The sequence below is a fragment of the Protopterus annectens genome, chromosome 15.part0 (assembly GCF_019279795.1).
Source record: "Protopterus annectens isolate FY-2018-M chromosome 15.part0, PAN1.0, whole genome shotgun sequence".
NCBI lineage: Eukaryota > Metazoa > Chordata > Ceratodontiformes > Protopteridae > Protopterus > Protopterus annectens.
In genome coordinates, this window is record NC_056749.1 from 604,644,221 (window position 1) to 604,667,431 (window position 23,211).

At 39.1% G+C, this 23,211-nt stretch overlaps 1 protein-coding gene across 1 annotated transcript in view; it reads left to right on the top strand.

The window, feature by feature from the left end:
- Nucleotides 1-23,211, top strand: part of LOC122789860 (phosphatidylinositol 3,4,5-trisphosphate 5-phosphatase 2A-like) — a 1,099,782-nt gene that overhangs the window by 624,172 nt on the left and 452,399 nt on the right. The window contains exon 11 of the mRNA XM_044057294.1: nucleotides 4,156-4,258. Coding sequence (XP_043913229.1) covers nucleotides 4,156-4,258 — 103 coding nt within the window. The remainder of the gene's footprint in view (nucleotides 1-4,155; nucleotides 4,259-23,211) is intronic.

The window sequence follows — 23,211 nt, forward strand, 5'->3', positions numbered from 1 at the left end:
GGCAGAGAAGCTCCTACAAGGTAAAAGGTAGTCAGTTTGTCTGCATGGTATTGACAAATAGAGCAACTCTGCAGGAATGGGGAGACAGAGACAGCAGAGTGGCAGATATCATTCTTGTCTCTGAATGGTTTGTGTAGTTTGCAGCCAGAGACAACCCCCCCCCCCCCATATGTAAGTAACACTTATCATTGGGGAATGGAACAATCCCAGAGAATAAACGGTAGGCAGACATAAAGGTTTTACTATGTTGCACTTGATAAGATGCAGATAGATGACGTAAGTAAGACTGTAAAGATCAGTAGAGTAAGTGCAACTCTCAGATAATAAAAAGCAAACAGACATAATGGCTTCATATACTGCTTACATTAATAGGAGCTGGAGCAGTTTTCAGAGCATGAAAGACAACTTTAGAAGATGTTTTTAGTAAAGAGGTTAGGGGAGCTCACAAAGAATGAGAAGCAGGTAAATGTCATGGTTTCACTTTCAGGTGTCATGGTTGTAGATGGTGGAGAGTCACTGTTAGGGAAATGCCAAGAAAATATCAGACAGACAAATGTCATTGTTCTAGATGTTGGGAGAGTCACTGACTGTTAGGAAAATGCTGAGAAAATATCAGGCAGGCAAATGTCATGGTTCTAGATGTTGGGAGAGTCACTGACTGTTAGGAAAATGCTGAGAAAATATCAGGCAGGCAAATGTCATGGTTCTAGATGTTGCTGATGTCAAAGACAGGCAGGCAGAAGAACATACTGTAGGTTTCACAGCGGATAATTTCACCTCCCAAATGATGATAAATAGATAAATATAACTTCATAAGTTACACATGTCAGTGGATAATATAGCAGTCTTCAGAGGGTGATAGGTAGGTGGATATCATGACGGCAGATATGCTGATGTCACTGGGGATAAGTGCAGCACTCAGATAATCAGCGATAGGCAGATGCCATGCTAGGAGATGATGTAGTTGTCAGTGAGAATGAATACAATTCCCAGAGGATGAAATCTAGAGAGTCACCATTAGAGCAAAAGCTAAAGATTTAATGGAAAGCAGGCATTTCATGTCTTACATATGTCAGTGGTTGTTAGGGCAGTCTCTAGAGGGTGACAATCAGGCAGACACCTTGGTAGCAGATGTCAGTAGAGATACGTACAGCAGACAGGTAGTAAAAGCTGGCAGATGTGCCACCACATGATACATTGTCAGTTGGTTTGAATACAGCTCCCAGAAACACCATAGCAGTAGATGCTACAGATGTCTGTGTGGACAAGGGATCTCTGAGGTAATGAGAAGCAGCCATTTCAGACATGTGTTTGGGGGCCTGGATTAGCTTCTACAGTTAACAAGCAGGCAGATGTCATGGCAACAAATACTACAGATGCTAGTGGGGATTAGTGCAGCTGTAAGGAGAGTACAGGCTGGCAGATATCATAGCTGTAGCTATTATTGTACATAACACCAATTCAAAAGGATTAAAATGAAAACTTAGTCAGGAAATATGATGGAACCTTAACTGCAACAAACCCCACCTGCACATAGGTGACTTGGTGACTGGTCATGCATTATAGATACTGAGTATCGACTAGAGAAGTAAGCAGAGATTAATCCATAAGGGAAAAGTGCAGGTTATAAGGAAGACAAGCAAATGATGACTTTTAAAATTCATTTCAGTCTGAAGAAAGATGAAGGCTGAAAATGCACTGAATTGTCTTTGCAGATCAGATACATCTCTGTAATAAAAAATAGTTTATATAAGAGTTAATAAATGATCTTCAGATCAGAATTTCCTTTGACATAAAGCAAACATAGCCATCTGTTTAAGACCATTTGCTACGAATCTTGCTATGTAAACATGATAACTTTTAGAGCAGACATTTTTATTCATTTATTTTTTACATCATGGCATGTATGCAAGGCATGAATATATCTCTTTCTTTTTCATTGTGTTTATTTCCCTGTATCACCTGATTTCTTGCATTCTGTCTACTTATTTGCCTAATGGTTCATTCATTTTCACTATGTTCACTTTTGACCTGGTCGATGGACTGAATATCCCTATGGAAGGAGAAAGGTCATCCTCAGCATCAAAAGGAATGGTGAGAACAGCAGAGGAACTCTTCAGCTACTGTATGAATGAAGAGAAGGCTTTTTCAGTTCTCTCCTGGTTCCCACAAACAGGCTCCACATACCCCAACATGCAATGCAGTCACTGCAAAAACAGTACAGATTCCCACCCACAGGTGCTGCCTCACAATGTCATTTTGTATGCTACTCATTATCTGCCAAGTCCATATGCGTGCACTTACATGTGAGTGTGCACATGCACGCACACACACACACACACACACACACACACACACACACACACATATATAAATATATGTGTGTGTGTGTGTGTGTGTGTGTTTGTGTCTATATGTAATCGAACTTGATGGCACAATACAGTGTACAAACCTATGCATCCATCCAGACATTTCTGCTCATTTGTTACTTTCATTAATATAGTGCAACAGCATTGTGGCATCATCTTGTTGGTGCAAAATATGAAGAACTGCTGCATTTTCAGCTGGGAGTGCTGCAAACTCATGTATTACAAATGAGTGGCATGGTATGTATTAGTGCATCATTACTGGAACATCTGATAGTAGATAAAATTAAACAAATGACTGTACCTTCTTTAAATAAAAAATGTAGGAAAATGATTAGGCCCAGACACCAGGAAGATGTTTTACAAAAAGTAAGACCACCGGATCACAATTCTGACCAGGGAGACTGTTGTAGATACAGCTGTGTACATCTTTATCACAGAGCAGGGGGGATGCAAATGAATATATAATCTGCTACTGCCATCTTTTAATGGGAATACTTTGGAGTAGGAAGTCAATAAAATCGCTCTTATTTTTGAAAACTACCATATAGGTCTACAATACAATGTAAACTGTCCCTCCAACAGGCAGATGGGACCTCAGTTCAACTTTGCATTTTTTCATTGAAGTTTTATTTCTATATTTGCAAGATACAAGAAAATTCCTGTTTAAATGACAGCAAGAGTAGTTTAAAACATTAAACATATATACATTTAGATAAATACACACCATTACTAAAAAAGGTACTTTTGCAATGTGACCCTAGTATAATAGTAGACTTTAAATACATTTCTAGCAGTGAATATATATAACTGATCCCCAAGTTTCCCTTTAGAGGTACCATGGGATAGTCCATAAACCACATAAAGATCTAATTTATTTTACTAGAACAGGGAAGCTAAATAAATGTTTAACATGTCTTGAAATGCTGCCATAAAGCACCTTATATATAATAACTGTATGCTAGGGTATGGGTGGCACAGTGGCACAGCAGAAAGTGCAGTCATTTAATAGCAAGATGTTCTCCAGTTCAATTCTCAGGTTGTTAAAGTGTGTGTGTATGCATGGTATGGTTGAAGAATCTTGGCAGGGCTCGACACCCAGTTGTGTGAACATTGGCTCTAGATGATTGTCACTGTTGAAGTGACACCCCGACCCCATGTGCAAAAATGAGAAAAAGGATTTGTGAATAGATGGATGCTCAGGTATTCAGATCTCTTTTCAACAGGCATTTGATATGCCCTTCAATTCAGAAACAGTGGTGGTTTGTCATGTGGGAGTTTAAATAAGTCTCAAGATAATTTGGTACAACATCTCAAGGATTTTTTAAACCATAAGGACCACAACAAGACCAGCTAGTCACTAAGACAGCGCTATAATTATTAGTAATCAAATATTCCAAAGATGACATCTCACAAGTGCTTCTTCCCAAAAAAAAAAGTACATGGAAACACACACACACACACACACACACACACACACACACACACACACACACACACACACACACACACACACACACAGTGCTCCACTCTCAGAGACTTACATTTAGTTCACTAATACCATGATGTATATAAGCCACTACGCATCCAGAAGGACAAGTGAGAGAAATGCATTTTCTTTTGAGTTGAGAATTGATGAACAGTGATAGAGCAGGGATTAATTATGTGTTTGTTACAGAAAATGAAAAAGCTAATTTAAAAGTTGACTATAATTTAATTTAAAATTTTTAGAGGAAAACCTTTTATACTTACAAGGGAAATATTAACATCATTAACTTGCTCTTTCTAGAAACGAGAGGCCTTCTGCCAGTTAATGCAGCTTACGAAGATGAAGCACGCCAACCTTGACGAGCCTGACTGGATTTCGATTTATATTGGAACCTGGAACATGGGTAAGGCTTTGCTTCTGTTTATCAGCTTCACCACTCTTTCATCTTGATGCAAGCAGAAAGGATTGTTTGATGTGATCTTATCTGATTTTCCCAGGTCTGCTAACATGTACTGTAATAAGAAGGCTGCCACACTTCCTTCAGCAAGGCAGTGTACACTATATATTCACCCCCCCCCCCACATGCACACAATTTTATGATGTATACTGCAAACCACAGACTTGTTCTCCAAACTGATATGGTGATCAATAGAATTAAAGCCTGGGAGTCAGCACTGTGAATTAATCTAGCAATCATCCATAAGGATTATGATCTGGTAGTGAACATAGTTGTCATTTGTTAGAAAGGAAAAGACTGAAGCCTTATGGGTTATCTTTTATCTCGAAGAAACAACCATCACTCTTAATTCCTACTGCCTCCCAGATAGACATTTGGCCTACATTTGGTTGAATTAAGTTTGGGAAAGGTTTAAACTCATCAGGTTCAGGTGTCAGATGCTGAACTCACTGAATATTTTTCCTATTTAAAACTAATGCAGCTAGAGTTTCTGTTTCTACAAAAAAGTGAATGACAGAATGCATTCTAAGGCAGGTACTATAACAGCTCTCTGCCATAATTTAGAAAAGGAAAGGTATTTGTGTTTGCATTTAATGTAGCTGATAGCTATCATGTATGTACATAATAGTTGTTTAAGTTAGCCAGATTTTTCCCCTCAGTTTGGAAATTACTAATTAAGCATTTCCAAGTTCACCAGATATTCATTCTATGTCTCTGTATAAAGTCACCCTTTTTTGTCCTCAGCTTGGAATGGGGACAAAAATGGGGTACTTTCCAGGGTGCCATTTAATCTTGCTACAGCTTTGTCAGAAGTCACTCTATAATCAAAGTATGATTCACTGCACATGTAGCAGTTCTAGATAAAAGGAAAAAAAATGGAATCATAAAGTTAATATTGTCCCAATTTTATTCACTATGATGTGATCCTTACTAGTAGAAGCGATACCCTACTGCAGTGTGAACAGAAATCTTACCTATCTAAATACACAGACTAAAGAACTCATTATTTTAAGGCAAGCACTATACCTCACATCTGACTTGGAGAGTGTCAGACAACAGTTTATAGGTGATGACATCAACAGTGTCTGGTCAGGAGAAAATGCTAATAGCAATGTCCAATATGCTGGTGTAAAATGCTCTCTTATGGTGAATGACATCAGTGCTGGATGTTGGAGAGAAGATGTTGGGAGACCTGCATGAAATTGATGTGTAGGCATGTTCAACTGTTAAGATATTTCAAGTTCTGCATGTTGCCAGATTGATGTATGTGCAATGTGTAGTATTTGGAGGCTGTGTTCCAATGTGCAGGTATACTTTAAGAGACAGCTTTACAAACTATATGGAAACAGGTGTCCACATTACTACAAGTATTGGAAAATCTGAATGAATACTTTCATTCTAAAGATATGCATGGTATATAACACAACATTCATTGTTAATTTATGTTGTGTAGTTGATATATTTGTGAACAAGTACTGGGATACCAGGGTTGCAGTGCATGAGAGGAGGTAACAGATGGCTGCATTGTAAATATGTGATATTTTCTTAGATAGGGCCTTCATTTTTTTCTGTTTCCACATGTAGTTTCATGTCATGAATACTAAATGGACAGTAAACAAAAGTAATACATGCTATTGTTCACTTTGCATAGTGCACTGCCGAGCAGTGGGTTTAAGCAATGGTTGGCAAAGTGTTTGTGCATGTGAGGTACACATTTCTACTGCTTCCTCTGTTTGTGCATAGTTAAGCATGCACAAATTTAAAGTGCATTGCTAAAATTATGAGAGTGAGTCCTGAGTGTATGAAACACACCTGCTCCTTAGCTGACCCTGTGGCAGCTGGTGTAAATGCATTGACACCTTTCTTTTGGAGCCCAGATTGATATAGGGTTAGAATCAAGGTGTATAGAATACTTTTAAATAAGTAGTGATAATGCAATTAAGTCATACTTTACACAACCTTCACCGTATGTTACTGTGTGTTGACATAAGAGGCATTGTGTTTAGGTAACTGCACTAAGAACTGTCACTTGGCATTGGTGCATGATGCCAAACTCCACGCATAGACAGAGGCCAAAAAGTGAAAGACTTCATTGCTTTTTTGGAACTTATGTGTGTTGTGTGTGATTATATTTTTTGACCAAATTATAGGCGTTAAAATGGGGTGGATAAGAAAGTGGTGACATGGGGGGCAAGCAGGGGTAAGAACAAAGGGAAAGCAGTATAGGAATGTGCAGGAGGGAGGTAGAAAGAACCATATTTCTGCATTGCTTCAACAGTGTAAAATGAAAATATGTACAGAATATTAGCTGAATTTGGACTGTTATCTCCACAAAGAGGGGTGATAGTGCAATCATGTTGTATAGCCAGTTGGACCAAATCAAATGTGACAAGAAGACACATATGCAAAATGGAGAGCTACATATGTAACGATATTTCTTTGTGGGACAGATGCCCATTTTGTTTTTTTTTTTACTTCAGTAAGAGATGAATGCTGGACAAGGGACATTAGTATTTCTGGGTTAGGTAAGTTGGGTAGGTGAGGAAGCAAATGCAAGCAAACAGGACAAACAAGACAAGACACAGGGATGGTGAGGGACACTAAAGTTTGGGGACACCCTGATTGGGGTGAAAGAGGGGACAATGCAAGCTCATGCCTATCAAACATAGGGACAGTGAGAATCTAGTTGTCACCCATAGGACTGCCATCACTCTCCCCTTACTCTGCTGGCTGCTGGAGTGCTTGACATCTTCTCTACCTATGAACCATGAGGAAGAGCAGCCTCTCCATCCAGTGTAGGTGTACACCAATGGTGCTGTGCAAGACCCTATGCACCAACCCTGGCATCTCCTGATGGGTGATGAAATACCCACCTCTGCCAGTACATCCAGAGGGTTCTACAGCACCACCTGTTGGAGTAGTGCTACCTGAGAGCACAGGTAGTGCAGAGGAAGCACTGCCAGGTTAGGTCGCAGATGTTCTGGGCATCAGTCCTGGATCCGGTGGAGCAGGGGCAGGCTGACCCATCAGGCTTGGCCTACCTTGCTGTGCTGTGAATCATTTAGCGATTTGTTACATAAGGATGACATGGAGACATTTTGATGACGCATAATAGAAAATAGAAAAAAGAGATAAGGGTTTGGGTGAGAGAAAAAAAAACAGATAAAGTTAGTGCCATCATATGTGACATACAATGCACTATCACAATTATACAACTATTTTTGCTAAAGTATTCTTAAGTGTGCTTCCTAACAACTACAAACTATAACTATGGATTGCTCAAAGTAATCTATGCTTGTACCAATTATACAAATTACATTTAACAGCAGGGCATTTATGCCACTTGTATAGATTTTAATATATATCATATCATTAAAGAATGGCAGTATTTTATAGTTGTTACTTGTGGTATTTGACTACAGTCTTACACTTGACTCTTAAAGTTGGTTTGTGCTACAGACTTATGCATGCATCCTTGCTTTTACAGTTAGGATATGCATGCTTACTTTGTATTACTGTATAGAAAACAAAAACATTTTCTTTAACTTTTAAAACTACAATAATACTTTTCTTGTGCAGCATACATACAGCATGCTTCTTTAGCCTCTCCAGATGATCAACGTGAGCTGCCTATTTGAGCATTATGCATACCAACCAGTCTTGTCTATATTTAGTTTTCTATGTATTATAAATTCTATTTATTATACTTACACAACTGTGGGATGTTGCAGGTTTAAAATTCATCTAACCTCTGGTTGAGTGTACCCCTTCTGTGCCTTTTTAGGTCATTGAAGTTGTGTCTATACTGCTCTCCAGTGTGTGAGATGCCAGTCACACTGGATACAGCCTTGGCCAGACTATTACATCCCTACATTTACACCTGCTGCCAAAGAAATGGTTATATAATGGTTGCATAAAAGTTGTGAGCATTGCCTGGCATCAATGTTACTATATGCATGTGCATAGGATATAGGTTTCAGCCCCTTAGCTGGTGAGTGAGTGAGTGGCCCTGTCCTCAGGAGTATGGGGAAAATATATGTGGTCACTAGCATGTTGGAGCATAGTATTCAGGAATTGATGGAGGATCCTGGATGCTGATGCCCGTGACATCCCCAACATGTCCCCTACTGGTCTCTGAAAGATACCGGTAGCTAAAATTCTAAGTGCTACACATATCTTTGTCTCTACTGGTACTGGTTCCCCTCGGTTTGCTCTGGATCTCAGTTGAGGATGACAAAGGTTAGAAAGTTCCTGTAATGTGTCTACAAATTCTACATCATGTAGATTGTGATAATTTACCCAGGGTCTGAAAACTCTTCTCCTTCTTGGCTGTAGTCTATTAGTAGCAGCAGCCCAGACTTCAGCCTGTTGCACTTACACATGAATTAAAGCAACAGCAGCCCCTAACATTCTTTACATGGCTGTATTCCAATAGGTTTTGGAATTCACAGGGAAAACCAGCACTGAGTCTGCATGGTTGCTTTAATAGCTTGTTGAATAGCTCCTCTATCTTGGATTGGCTGATTAGCGTACATTTCAGCTACTTATGCTGTAAGTAGCATGTCACTGTGTTTACCGTGGTTACATGGCTCTACACACCATATACAGCCACTGACTAAATACAGAACAGTGTGCTACCATGTAGAGTTTATTGAATCTGCCCCTCTACCTAAATTGGCAGAGATCAAGAAAGGGTAACAGATTTAGCATTTCAATTAGAGTGATGCCCAAGTTCAGTTGCTAAAAAAACACAATAAGCCTTTAAGTATAGCAGAAATTGTTGAATATAATTAATAGGGGGAAAACTGCACAGTATGTATCTCAAAGTTGCATTTTGAATGTGGATCCTGAAAAAGTTGCTAACTGTATTTATATAAAAAAATGCTACTGTAAGGGGAAAGGGATTTTCATTGCAAGAAGAAAGGTGTTTTCCTACCTTCACAAAATACTGGGGAAGAAGCTGAAAGAAGGTCCTGAAAGAATGCCACTGTTGTTGATATAAATGGGTTGCCTGTAACTGATTCTTAGCCTGGAGATAATGAAGTATGGGTCATAAAGAAAAACAGCATGTTTGCTGTCTAGTTTGAGGCCTATGTTATACAAGAGCCAATTGCCATAGAAAAGAACGCTGGTTTCATTAAACTGAGTTCTTTAATTTGTGACTGAGTGTTTGCAGTTTAAAAAAACATTATTTACAGAATAAGCTTTTAATATTGCTAAGAAATAAAACCTTTGTTGAAGTTTCAAATCGTATGCGTCCTGATTTGTCTAGAAGGTAGTGAAAACTAACTGCAAATATAAAATTGGAGCTGTATTCTCTGTAGTAGCTTAAAAGTGGTGGTGAATGTGAACAGCATACCTCTCAACTTCTTTGCTCAGCCGTTCTTAAAAAGTCAAACATAATGTCATAACAAAGACCCAAAATCAGGGAGGCATTTTAAATATTAGTTTAATTCACTTAAAACATTAGAAAAAATATGTTTTGTATCAAAATGCACTTTATATAAAATAAGAATTATGAAACTGTAATAAGTAGCATTATTGATTAACTAAAATCCTCTGTGATATTCCAGAAAATCAAAAAATTTACAAGGGACAGGGCAGAAATGAGGTAAAATCAGGTACATTCTGCAAAATTAACAACAGTTGAGATGTTTGATTGACAATATGGGATTTTAGCTAATTACTAACTGGGAAAAGCCGGAAAACACAACAACAACAACAACAACAACCTTAAAGAAAATACTGAGGAGTGTTTAAATTTGAAAAGATACTGATAGTGATATATGCAGTTATGAGTTACGTTTTGCATGGGTAGTTGTGTGCTAAACAGCATCTGTTGGATTACCTAAACTAGGAAGAGCTCTACTAAGAGATATAGCAATATTTTGAAAACCACTGCTAAACCAAAGGTTAGTAAAGGTTAATAAGCCAGACTGTGGGTGAACTCATAAAGCTTGCAAGGAGTATCCTTGAAGCCACACTACTTGCAACCCAAGTGAGCTTTCTTTAAACTGTGAGACTGCTCTGTGTCTGTTTTGGGACTCCCATAGCAATGGATGGGCTGCTTCACAACTGCCCTGTTCCTTTTCCTATAAAGAAGCCTAGTGGTAGCAAAAAGAGTATGTCAGTGTGTTGAATTCTTCAAGTGGTTCAGTGTGCCAAAACAGGAAAAATGAAATATTAGGTGTTTAGAAATGTATTTCTGCTAATAAGTGATATTTTTAAAGAGTATGGCTACTCAACAACAAGTCTTTTTAAAATATAGCTGCTTATCAAGAAACAAACTTACTTCAACAAGAAATGTTTTCAGAGAACAAAGCTGTCCAACAAGAAATTAACCAACAATAGCAGGAATGCAGTATGGCTGTATAAGCCAGTTTGCTAGTGTTGTCAGCTGTCCCTCTTTATTATTTATTTATTTTATTTATTTCACACTTGTTAACCAGGTTAGTCCAGCTGAGTTTGCAAACAAACCCATTTTCAGGGGAGACCCGCTAGGAAAAGCCCCAGCAAACATAAGTAAAGATAAAGTGACAATATACAAATATTAAATAATCACAATACAAAATAATTGTAAAAAGAAAAGGTCATTAGCTATTTACATTGTATTGATAGTAAGCAACCCATTTTCAGTGGAGGAAAAGGAGAGTCCCTATTTGTTAAGTAATGTCCTACAAAAAATATTAAAAAATGCCTGGAATATTTCCCAAGTTTCCAGTAATAGTCTTATAAAAGACTTATTTAGCATATGAATCACCTTAATATTATATAAAACAGCAGAAACAACTCAAATACAAGCAAGTTTGTATTTTTGGCAAAAAAAATGAAGTCCGGTTCTTTCACCGATTGTAGACATTGTTTATCTTGCAAAATCTGACATTTTTATAAAAATTTCACACTTTGGAGATTTTGAAAAAGTGGTAAAGCATGGCCACTCAGGAAATCCAGTTGTGTGTTGTTTCAAAGCACAGCAGCTTTACAAGAACAACAGAGACCAACTAGTAAAGAATTTGACTAAGTGAATGGATCTTTGCAGTTCATTATGAATAGCCACCCTTCTTACTGAAGATGAACAGTGACAGCAATGTGGATGTTTTCTGTTTCATTTTTGTAAGCGCTGCAGAGTGGGAAGGAAGGTTTAAATCAGAGTGAATACTAATTATAGACTCATTCTTCTACAAAGAAGAATAAAAAGCATTCTGTGATCTGTATCCTGCTACCTTTAATGACTATGAGAAACTAAAGGTTGAGAGTTAACATACAATGGAGATATCCAGCAGTGAGGGCCCAGCATTCTCACACATGTACCAATGCCATAGGGAGAAGAAGATGTTAGAGAAGCTCTGTCAGTTCTAAATGTTTGATCTTATCCACCTGGCATGGATATGACTGCAGACTGCAAACAGAGATCAACAACACCCAGAAGATTGTCTAACTAATCATCATAGATCATTTCAAAAGGCCTTCTACTATTCTATTTCTAAAGCCTAGTGCTACTCAGAATGGGTATGATAACAGAGCCCCACAAGGACAGGGCAACTTATTGAACAAATTGTCACTTGCTGTTGGACAAAAGACAAAAATCTCAGTTTCCTAAATGGCAAGGTAAGGCCAATTTCTGGGTAAAGATTGAGGGATGAAAGTCTTTTATAAGTTTAAACAAGGAAATTTAGAAAGAAATGAGGACTGAAAATGAAATGGTCCAAATAAAATATCTTAAAAGTTACCAATATGTACATTTAGCGAGAAGTTATCCTTTGATTCCTTTGAGGTCTTGGCCTGTGCAATGTGATGCCTGCACTTATGTTTCTTCTCAGACCCAGTTGTACTATGTACAGACAGTATGAAGTGCTGTTGTGGGTTGTGCATCTATCTGAATGACAAGATGTGGTATATGGGATGATAGAATGTGTTCACAGGTACTGTTGGACTCAGGGAACATGATAACATTAGTAACTGAACGATTTTACCACAGGGTAAAAAGGATTCTACCAAAAATGTGCAGACAATTTGTATCCATGGGGGTGAGAAAAATATTCCTTAGAGGAGCCAGAAATACATACATACCTTAGAGTAACTAAACACCTTATAGGGGTTGTCCCTGAACTAGCCATAATGTAATTTTTAAGTAAATATTTTCCCCAGTTTCCTAAGTTGTGGAAAAACTGGTGTGAAGGAAACCAGTGAAAAAATGTACACTTGAAAAATGTGATTCACTTTTTACAGGAAGTTTATGCAATTGGCAGTAGTGCAGTGAGATTGAGCAAGGGGTTGAAGGAGGCTTATCCTTTTCTCGTAAAGACCCAGAAGAAGAGGCCATACTTTCTGAAAAGGCTAGGGGAACATCATCTCTGCTGGAAGGAGGAATCAGGACTCTTGACTTCACTGTAAGAAATCTCTGTGGAATGTGAGAAACTAGTTTAGGTACCTTAACTTTAAGAAAGCTCAAAGGGAGGAGGCACATGATGGGAGGTTAGAAATAATATACAGGAGACTTTAGATGGTAGCAGTTAATACATGTGCTAATGGTATTTACTCTCTAATCGACTCAGTCACTGAACTTTAATATCAAGTGGAGAAAAGGAAGATGGTGTAGTAAAGTAGTTACTAGCACCTCAAATATTTCAAATGAGGCATGCTAAAGTTAGCCCACAACTATGTATTTGGGAGTACGCTTAGGCACTGGGAAAAAATCCAAAACAATGAAAGGATACAAGAAAGAGCTTCCTGGTTTGACATATTTGTAACCCTAGAAAAGTACTGTTCTTTCTGCCCTGATTGCCCAAAGACAGCCCTACATCTTGGATTTAGTGCACATTAGTACTTTTAATCTTTCACTGAAGTATCCCTAGGGAAGATAACTACATACATAGTGGGACCCTTAGTTAAGACAACAAAAAGACATATATTCTAGTAATAGTATACTGTGCCCCTCAGTTCTGCGAAGCTATGCCTTTAAAGAGAGTGACAAAAGAGGCTATGTAAGGGTTAGTAGTGATGTTTTCTAAAGGAGAGTTACATACAGAGATTTTGACTCACTAAAGGAACCCTTTTATGTTGAAGGTGATGAAGGAGTTGTGTTAGTGCTTCAAAATATAATACCTACGAATGTTAGTACACCATCAGTAAATGGATTAATATAAACATTCAATACAACACTAAAATCAATGCTGAGGAAAGTTATGGACCATGTTTGCTATAAGGAAAGGATCTAACACCTGCATTTAAATAAATAAATATATATATATATATATATATATATAAATAAATGAGTGTTAGTAAATGCCTCTGCTCTTTCTTGCATGTATTGGAAGTAGTATTATGTATGTTAGTTATGTTCTCTAATTATTTTTACATTTGTTAATAAGCCGCAGTGGTGCAGTGGTAGCGTTGTTGCCTCACAGCAAGAGGTTCTCCTGTTTGATTCTTGGCTGGAGTGCTTTCTGTGTGGAGTCTGCATGTCTTCCCCGTGGTCGAGTGGTGTTCAAAACACATTCGTGAATGGGCATGCCTTCATTGAAGGTTGGGCTGGCATCGTAAAAATCTAGTGCCAATCGTTAGAGGACTGGAGTTCCGCTGTGGCAACCCCTAACCGGGAAAAGCCAAAAGAACAACAACAACATTTTTACATTTGTTAACCGGGTTAGTCTGCCTGAGATTTTGGCTCATTTTCAGCAGTGACCCGGGGAGAAAAGCTCCTCAGGACTAGAAAACAATTTATTAAATTTTAGTAACATAGTAGTAACAATCAGCTATAGGATCTTCCAAGCAGAGACCTGGAGAGAAAAGAAATCTCCTCAGGCAATTCAATTATACAGAGTATTAACAATTAGCAGATATGTATGTGAGTTGTTACAAACAAGGTTTTAAGCAATTAGCAAAAGAAAATGTGACTAGTTACAATATTATTTAAGCTGCTTAGAGCAAAATGAGTTAATCGTTAGGCTGATGCTTATTTAAAGTGGGTAGGATCTAGTTGTATAGGAGTTTGGAAACAAGAAAGGAAAGTAGGAATGGCTAGTAGGAGATGTAGGGGGGGTAGAGTATAAGAAACAGACTAGACAGGTAGGTTGTTTTGAGACTGTAAGAATTAAGAGTGGTTAGAGATAGAGGAAGGGAAGAGGTAGAAGAGACAGGGAAATAGTGTTATAGATACATTAAGAGTGAGGTGGCAAAATAGGTGAAAGGATGGTGGTTTTCAGGGTGGTTGGCTACAGTGGCAAGACCACTTTGTTTTTAGGTATTTGCTTGTGGCTAATTTGAAACTTTTGCTATGCTGGAGGGATTTTAGCTGGAGAACCAGGAGATAGTACAGGGAGAGAAATGTAAGTTAGTGAGTTTATCTAGAAGGAGTGGGTGAGAGACAGTGTCAAAGGCTTTAGAATGGTCAAGGAATAGGCATGAGACAAGTTTATTATTATCACGAGTTAGGGAGACTGTGTTGATGAATGATATGAGTGCAGTAGTTGTACTATGCTTGGGACGAAAACCATGCTGTGTGGGTGTCAGAAGGTTTTCCTGGTGAAGGTAATGCATTACCTGCTTGTGAATGCATTTCTCTAGGAGTTTTGAGAGTGGAGAGAGTATGGCAATAGGTCTGAAGTTGGATATGTCTGAGGAGTTGCCCCCTTTGTGAATGGGTAGAGTAAATAAATTCTTCCATACAGTGGGGACATATGAATGGATCGGTTGATTAAGATGAATGCAGGATAGGCAAGAGGTTCAGAGGTAATCTGCAGGAAGTAAGAGGGTAGCTTGTCAACAGATGGGGAACAAGGTTTAGGTTTAGAGAGTAATGACTTTACATAGTTAGCTGATACTGCTTTTAGAGAGAAGGAATTAGGAGGGCTTGGAAGAGGTATAGAGTTTGTAGGGGTCCTAGTGTTGTTTCTGTGGGGGGAGTTTATTATGGAGGTTATTGAGTTTATAAAATGATTGTTAAATTTGTTGGCTATGTCTTCAGGTGTTGCATTAGGACATGGGTTAGGAGTGGAAGGGTTTCCTAGATGAAGAGTCTGTTTAATAGAGCTCCAGAATTTCTTTGGGTTTGATTTAAGAGTAGAGGGAGGATTGACATAGAAGTTTATTTTTTCACAATGGATGATTTTTTTTTATTTTATTTCTGAGTTCTTTATATTTCTGAAGAAGAGATTTTTAGTTTTAGTCCACATTTTCCAAATCCTATCCCGGTCTTTCATGAGGGTTCTGGTAGATTTAGTGAGTCAGGGAACAGTATTAGATTTGATTCTAATCATGCTTAGAGGAGCAAGGGAGTTAAGAATGTTTAGGAATGTAGTGTTGAAGGAGTGGACAGCTTCATCTAAAGGAAGAGTGGTGAGGTAAGACCAGTTAATTTTGGATTGTTGGTGAATAAAGGAGTTAGGACAGAAATGAGAAAGTGAAGGGGTGGTAATAAATTTGTTAGGTTTGATAAGGTGGGGAGTATGTCTGGTAACTGTTATAGGGCAGTGGTCACTGAGGACATTTGGAAGGGTTTGGGAGTTATGAAAGTTTTGAGGGTGGGAGACCAATATCCAGTCTAGAAGAGAGCTAGGTAGGTGAGATTTATTAATGTAGGTTGGGGTTGTGATTAGCTGCTCAAATCCATGTAGGATTATACAAGAAGTAGTGTTGGGAGCTTTTATTGTAAGCCAATCAATATTTACATCTCCCAGTATAATTATTTCATTGTGGCTGGTATGTGAGAGGTGAGATAGGATGTTCTCAAGTAAGTTAATATTATCACCAGGGGGAATATAGATTGCTGCGACAGTTATGGTGTTGAACCTGTTAAGTTTGAAGTTGGTCAGTAGGAGTTCAGCTGGTGAGAAGGAGGGTAAGTCTAGTGTGGGACTGATTTGGGAGAGACAGTTGGAGTAGAGTATGGAGACTCCTCCTCCTTTTCTTTTAGGTCGAGCTAATCTAAATATATTATAGCCAGGAGGGATGATTTCACTGTCCAGATGGTGTGGTCCTAACCATGTTTCAATTAGGGTAACTATGTCAGGAGTATAGTTAGCTATCCAAGCTTGGAATTCTTGAACTTTATTTACAAGGCTCCTGACATTGATAGAGCAGAATTGTACTTGTTTTTGTGGGTTGGTGGGGTTGGCAGGTTTAGATACAGGGGGTTTATTGTTCAGAGTAGTGTCTGTAGGGCCTGGGTTATGATGAATGTCACCAGACAGAAGTAGAGGTTTGTAATGGGTTTTAATTTGAGTATGTAGACTTTGTTTTTTTGTTTTAAAGGGGAGGGGGATATATTTTTATTTTAGGAATGGGAGTGGTGGGGGGAAGGATGGAGGGACAAATTAGTAGATAGGTTTTTGTTGTAGTATTTGAGTTGAGTGGTGTTTGAGGGATGGAAATAGGGAGTAGGTAATTGTGAGTGATAGGAGGTGAGGTGATAGAGTATAAGGAGTAGAGAAGGTAAGAGTATAGTTTGAGTTGTAAGAGACATGTCACTTTATGGGATGTAGAAGAGAGGATGAGAGGAAGGGGTGGGAGTAAAGTATAGTAGTCTTTGATAGTGGATAGTAGGTAAGTGTGGGTAGGAGCAAAGAAGGGAGGTAGTATGAGAACAGGAAGCAGAGGGGTGGGGGATTTGGGAGGAAGTGAGGGGGTGTGGTTGTATGGATAGGTATAAAGGTAATGATATGGGGGTGGGTGGGGAGTGAAGTGAGTGAAGCAAACAGAGCAGGGCTATACCGTCCAGATAGAACTTGGCTAAAAAAAAAAAAAGACACTATCAGCTAGTCCAGGGACACTTACTAGAGATGCTACACCGGGATGGATTTCAGCTGCAATTAGAACAAATAGCGCATCCAGTTTTTTTAAAACCTTTGGTGTGTTGTGCCGGAGCTATCACTTGGGGGGGGTGGGGAAGGGAGGGAAACCATCAATTTGAATTTAAAGTAGCAGGGGAGAATCCAATGCACTCTGCTAACCTAGCTAATTATCAAAGGACAGACAAGGAAATAAGGTAAACATACAGGTACCCTTGTTTAAGGACTGGAAGGTTTCTCCAAGAAAAACTACGTGTAGGAGTACACCACAGGTAGAATTTGTATGCTGCTTACTAGTCTGCAATGGCAGATTTTATTCTCTTTTATATTTGTATTCCCATTTGCTCATTGTTTGCTGCACACAATGCAGCTAAAGATAAAAGTAGACGGAGACCATGTATGAAAAGAATACCCTCCCTGCGTTAAATTAACTACCCTATTTAAAGTAATACAAAACATACTACAGATTGAAATACCTAAGGTATTTGTCTAATATTGCACTTGAGTGGGTTGAATATTACTGACTATGGATATAATAAATAAATATTGCACTTACTTGGAATACATGTAAGTATATATTGCACACATAAATAAAAAAATTTGTCTTATTCCATCATATAAACCTTCATGACTTCACCCAACTAGTTCAGTCGCCAACCAGGATAAATAGAAACTCCAACAAGCACACTACCCTGGATTGGATACTAGTCAGTAAGAGCCCCCAGTCATATATAACAGGCTGCTTATCAGATAGCCTCAGTGATCACTTCCCAACATTCCTACTCAAAAAATACCTATACCAAGCTAAACCTGTCATCTACCATCAAATACGTAAAAAACTAAACTTTAACCCACTCACATTCATCTCATCCCTCAAAGAATGTACCTGGCATCCCCTAAAGTACCTCAGCCTTGATGACGCAGTTGAATTTTTTAATACTACCTTCCTGAGCATCCTTAATTACCATGCCCCCATAAGACTTTCCAGAACGAAAGCACAACCTTCCCCATGGCTACAGAAAACCACTAAGTCAGAAATGAAAAACGGGTAAAGTCATGGAGGACTGGCGCAAAACCAAAACCCCCTCAACTAGACAGAAATTCCTAGAACTACACAATAGAGTTAAAAAGCTTATAAAACAGGACAAATTCCAATACTACAAGTCTGCCCTAAACTCCTCCCAACACAGCCCCAAACAATTCTGGTTCTCCATAAACTCCATCCTCCACCCAGGTAAAGTCAGTACCCCTCCTCCTAACATCCCTCACTCCTCCAAAAATATTGCTACCTCATTCAACACACACTTCACACAAACCATACTATCACTAGCTAAAGAACACAACCCCCCTCCCCTCCAACCCACACCTTCAACTAGTAATCTCCCCACTGCCTTCTCATTTTCTCCTGTACCTACCTCCAACATAAAAAAAACTCTTAACTAAACTTAAGCCCACCAAATTAGCAGCAGACAACCTCCCAAGTGAATACCTACAAATCGCAGCTGATGCTCTGGCCTACCCAGTATCTATCTTGATTAACCGATCTCTGTCAGAAAGTTACGTTCCCACATTGTGGAAAGTATCACATATAATTCCCCTCCACAAAGGCGGCCCCTCCACAGAACTAACCAATTACTGCCCCATAGCTATTCTCTTTCCACTCTCCAAAATACTAGAGAGATGCATACATTCTCAGGTCTCAGACTACCTCCTTACTAACAACTTCCTTTCCAATACTCAGCATGGCTTCCGACCAAACCATAGCACCACCACTGCCTTACTCTCCTTTACTAACACTATTCTTCAGCATAAAACCAATGGCTATCTCTCCTCTGCTACTTTCCTAGACCTATCTAAAGCATTTGACATGGTCCCACACAAACAACTCATCTCTGTCCTAAATAACCTATCCTTCTCTCAATCAGTCACGAACTGGTTTCAGAGTTACCTGTCTGACCACCAACAATCTGTTGTATGGCAGAATGACATATCTCCCCAACTACCTGTCTCCAAAGGGGTTCCCCAAGGATCCATCCTTGGACCCCTACTCTTTGTTTTCACCAATAATCTAGCCTCTGCCACCAAACATGGCACACTCATACAATACGCAGATGACTCAACCATCATCTGCTCAGCCAAGTCCCTAGACAAACTGCAAAAAGTCACACAGGAAGTCTTTTCCTCTGTTGAAACTTGGTTATCCGATGCCCAATTAATACTCAACCTAAACAAAACTAAACTACTCATCTTCCAACCCAGCAAACATACTCTAAACAACTCTCACTTTAACATCACAGCAAAAGACAACACCACTATATATCCAACTGAACACACCAAATCGTTAGGAGTGGAAATAGACAATAAACTAAAATTTGACATTCACATATCCATGACCATAAAAAAAGTCCACAAAAAACTAGGAGCGTTATACAGAAATAAGCAACTTCTCACCAAAGCAGCAAAGGTTTCAATAGCAAATTCCCACCTTATCTCCACCCTACTTTATGCCTCTCCAATATATACCAATCTAAGGCTATGCAATCTAAACAAGCTAGAGACCTGCTACAACAAAATTGCCAAATCCGCCACAGGGGCATCCTACCGTAGTCACCACTGTCTCTCACTTGCTGAACTGGGCTGGCTTGAACTCCCTCACCTCCTTCAATGGTATCAACTATCACTCGCCCATAAATTAGTAAACCATCCACTAAATGCCCCATCCCTCCAGATTCTACTCCAACCCTATCGTACCACCAGACCACTAAGATCTAGCAACAAACATCATTTGCAGATCACTAAAGCCAATAACTCTGCTGGTGAAGCACTATTCTCTTGTGCCATATCCAAATTATGGAACTCCCTCCTACCCACAATTACCTCCGTGCCATCATGCACCCACTTCAAAACTTTACTAAAAGTGCACCTATAAAACATGCTGGCTATGCCCTTGCAGCTCCCACTCTAATATCACCCACCCCATCCAATCACTACCTTTCTTTCCACCCCACTAACTACCTTGATTGTAGCAAGCTTAGATGCTCATAAGCCTAGTACTGATTATACAGCAGAAACTTCTTATTGTAACATTTGTTAATGTCTGTTATGTACTTCACAGATAAAGATTTAAGTTGTCTACTGATGTACTATGTTCTTCATCTGTAAATATGTTTGTAATTAATTGCTATGTTAAATTGTTAATCACTATGTAATCCAATGTAACTACTGTCTGTTTGTTTTAACTGTGGAGCTTTTCTCCCCGGGCCTCCGCTAAAAATGGACCTACGTCCAGTTGGACACTCCCCGTCAACAAATGTAAATAAATAAATAAATAAATAAATAAATAAATAAATAAAATTATGTGTTTAGACTTCTGAGACTAGAACCTGAGTTCAAAAGTCTAATCACTTTAGCATAGAAACTGTTACTGAAACTTGTAGTCCTGCAGCGGATGCTGTGATATCTCCTGTCCAATCCCAGATGCTTAAACAGTCCAAGAGCAGGATGCATGTTGTCCTGTATTATTTTGGTGGCCTTTCAGATGCTTCTTGCAGAATAAAGATGTATCGATGGAAGATTGGAACCTGTTACCTTCTCTGCAACTCTAACCACTCTCTGTAGCACCTTCCTTTCTGTAACTGTGCAGCTTCCAAACCACACTGTAAAGCTGCAGATGAGGATGCTCTGTACTGCACCTCTATGGAAAGTGGAGAGAATATGAGGAGGAAGCTTAGCTTTTTACAGCCTTCTTAAAAAGTGGAGGCATTGGTGCACTTTCTTGACCAGTTGGCTGGTGTTTCCTGACCATGAGAGAACCTCTGATACACCCAGAATTTTGTACTGTTAACCCTCTCCGCATTCTCACCATTAATCTTGTGTGCTGGGTGGTTTGTTCTCCTTTTCCTGAAGTCAATGATAATCTCTTTGGTCTTGCTTACATTCAGGTCAAGTTTGTTCTCCTTGCACCAACTGACCAGGGATGCCACCTCCTCTCTATATGCCCTTCCATCCACCTTTATGATGAGCCCCGTGACTGTGGGTCATCAGCAAAGTTGATAACATGGTTGGGCTTATGCTTAGCATAGCAGTTCTGCATCAGGATGGTGAATAACAGTGGACTGAGAACACATCCCTGTGAAATCCCGGTGTTAATCGTAATGCATTTTGATGTGTTCTTATCACACCCTCTCTGTGGTATCTCCATCAGGAAGTCCAGGATCCAGTTTCAGAGATGTTTACTGATTCATAAATGTGCTAGTTTTTCTATCAGCTGCATTGGTACCACCATATTAAATGCAGAGCTGAAGTATATGAACAGCATCCTCACATAGTTGTCTTTGCCCACTAAATGCTCAAATGAGATGTGTAGTGCTACTGATATGGCATCAGCCGTGGATCAGTTAGCTCTGTACACAAACTGCAGAGGGTCAAAATCAGGAAGTAGGCATGATGAAAGATGCTTTTTGATCAGCCGCTCAAAACATTTCATAACAGTGGATGTCAGAGTGACTGGTCTGTAGTCCTTAGGGCTAGAGTCTTTAGTACTTGTAGCAGAGGTGTCCACCCAAGACTTTGAGGAGCTAGTCCTTGAGCATGATGTTCAGGTAGATGAAGACTTGTCCGTGGGTGGGATTCAGGAACTATAACCTTGGTGCGGTTGGCCATTGCGTGTGATGAGTGGCCATGTGCAGGACGTTTGCATTTCAAAGAGATACTGAGCATAAACATGGGAGGCCGAGGAAAAGCTGCTCGCAGCGTATACTAATGGCAGTAAACTGAGTAATGGTATTAAAATTAGGGACTCTATGTATGTAGGTGAGGGTAAACCATACAAAATGAGTGATCCAGAAATATATAAATCCATAATTAGAGGCACCACTGCCAGTGAGTTAGACATCCATAAAATGCTGGTGTTATAGCAGGGGAATAGTAGAACTATGTCAGGGGTAGCCACAACTGTCAAAAAGGTGTATGCAACAGGATGTACTTACTGCTGCTAGCAACTATATTTCCCATCACCAACCATGGCAAATCTATGTCATCTGAACAAGCTAACAATTTCATGGCCATCATGAAACTGTCATTATAGACCCCCAAGCATCTGCATAGAGTCACCATGTAGGCCCCGTTTAATATGTGTCTTCTCATCTCACAGGTCCCTGACAGTCAAGGACTGCCTATCCCTATAATACTAAGTTATATGTGGCTTTGAGGATAGTAGCTACACAGATCTTTCAGTGACCAGTGGGGACATGGTGGGGATTTCCCAGGAATCTATTGAAAGAATATTCAAGCAATGAAACAGGCAGGAGACACCAGACTGAAACTGTAGAGAAATTTATTAAAACGATAATATAAAAAATGATAAAAGTGCCCTGCTAAGCACTTTCAAGCTAACAAGCCCTTCATCAAATAGCGCATGACAAACAAAACAAAACTATTTAAAATACTCAACAACCAATCAGAGATCAGTATTTCACCCTCCTTTTTCTAAGGATGGGTTTTAAAGGAATAACAGCATTCAAGCCTTGGAGTTTGTCAGCCCCAAGCCTAATTATCCATCTAGTTTCTGCACATTCTGTGTCATGAAAATATTTCCTCCCTTTACTCTACCATTAATTGTTTGTAATGCCATAAACAAAAATGTATGCCCTGTATTCATCTTGACATGCTGAAACAAAGCATTATGTTCATTCTGAAGTCTTATATCCGGAATATGCTGAAGTATCCTAGTTTTCAACATACAATTTGTCTTTCCCACGTAATATGAATCACAGCTTTGGCACACAGCTAAATACACAAGATTTTTTGTTCTGCAATCAGCATAACCATTGAAAAAATAACTCTGTCCTGTTCTAGGATGCTTATAAGTACTCATTTGCAAAATGTATTGACAAGCTTTGCAATGATAGCAGGGAAAACTGCCTATCTTATTTATCCTAGGACCACTCTTGACATTAACCTTAAGTTCATGACATAGCATGTCCTTCAAGTTCTTATTCCTTCTAAATGTATATCTAGGTTCATCACCTACTATATGTTTTAATCTCGTATCAGTATGTAATACTTTCCAATGCTGCCTCGCTATGTCACAAATGCCTCCCACATCACTAC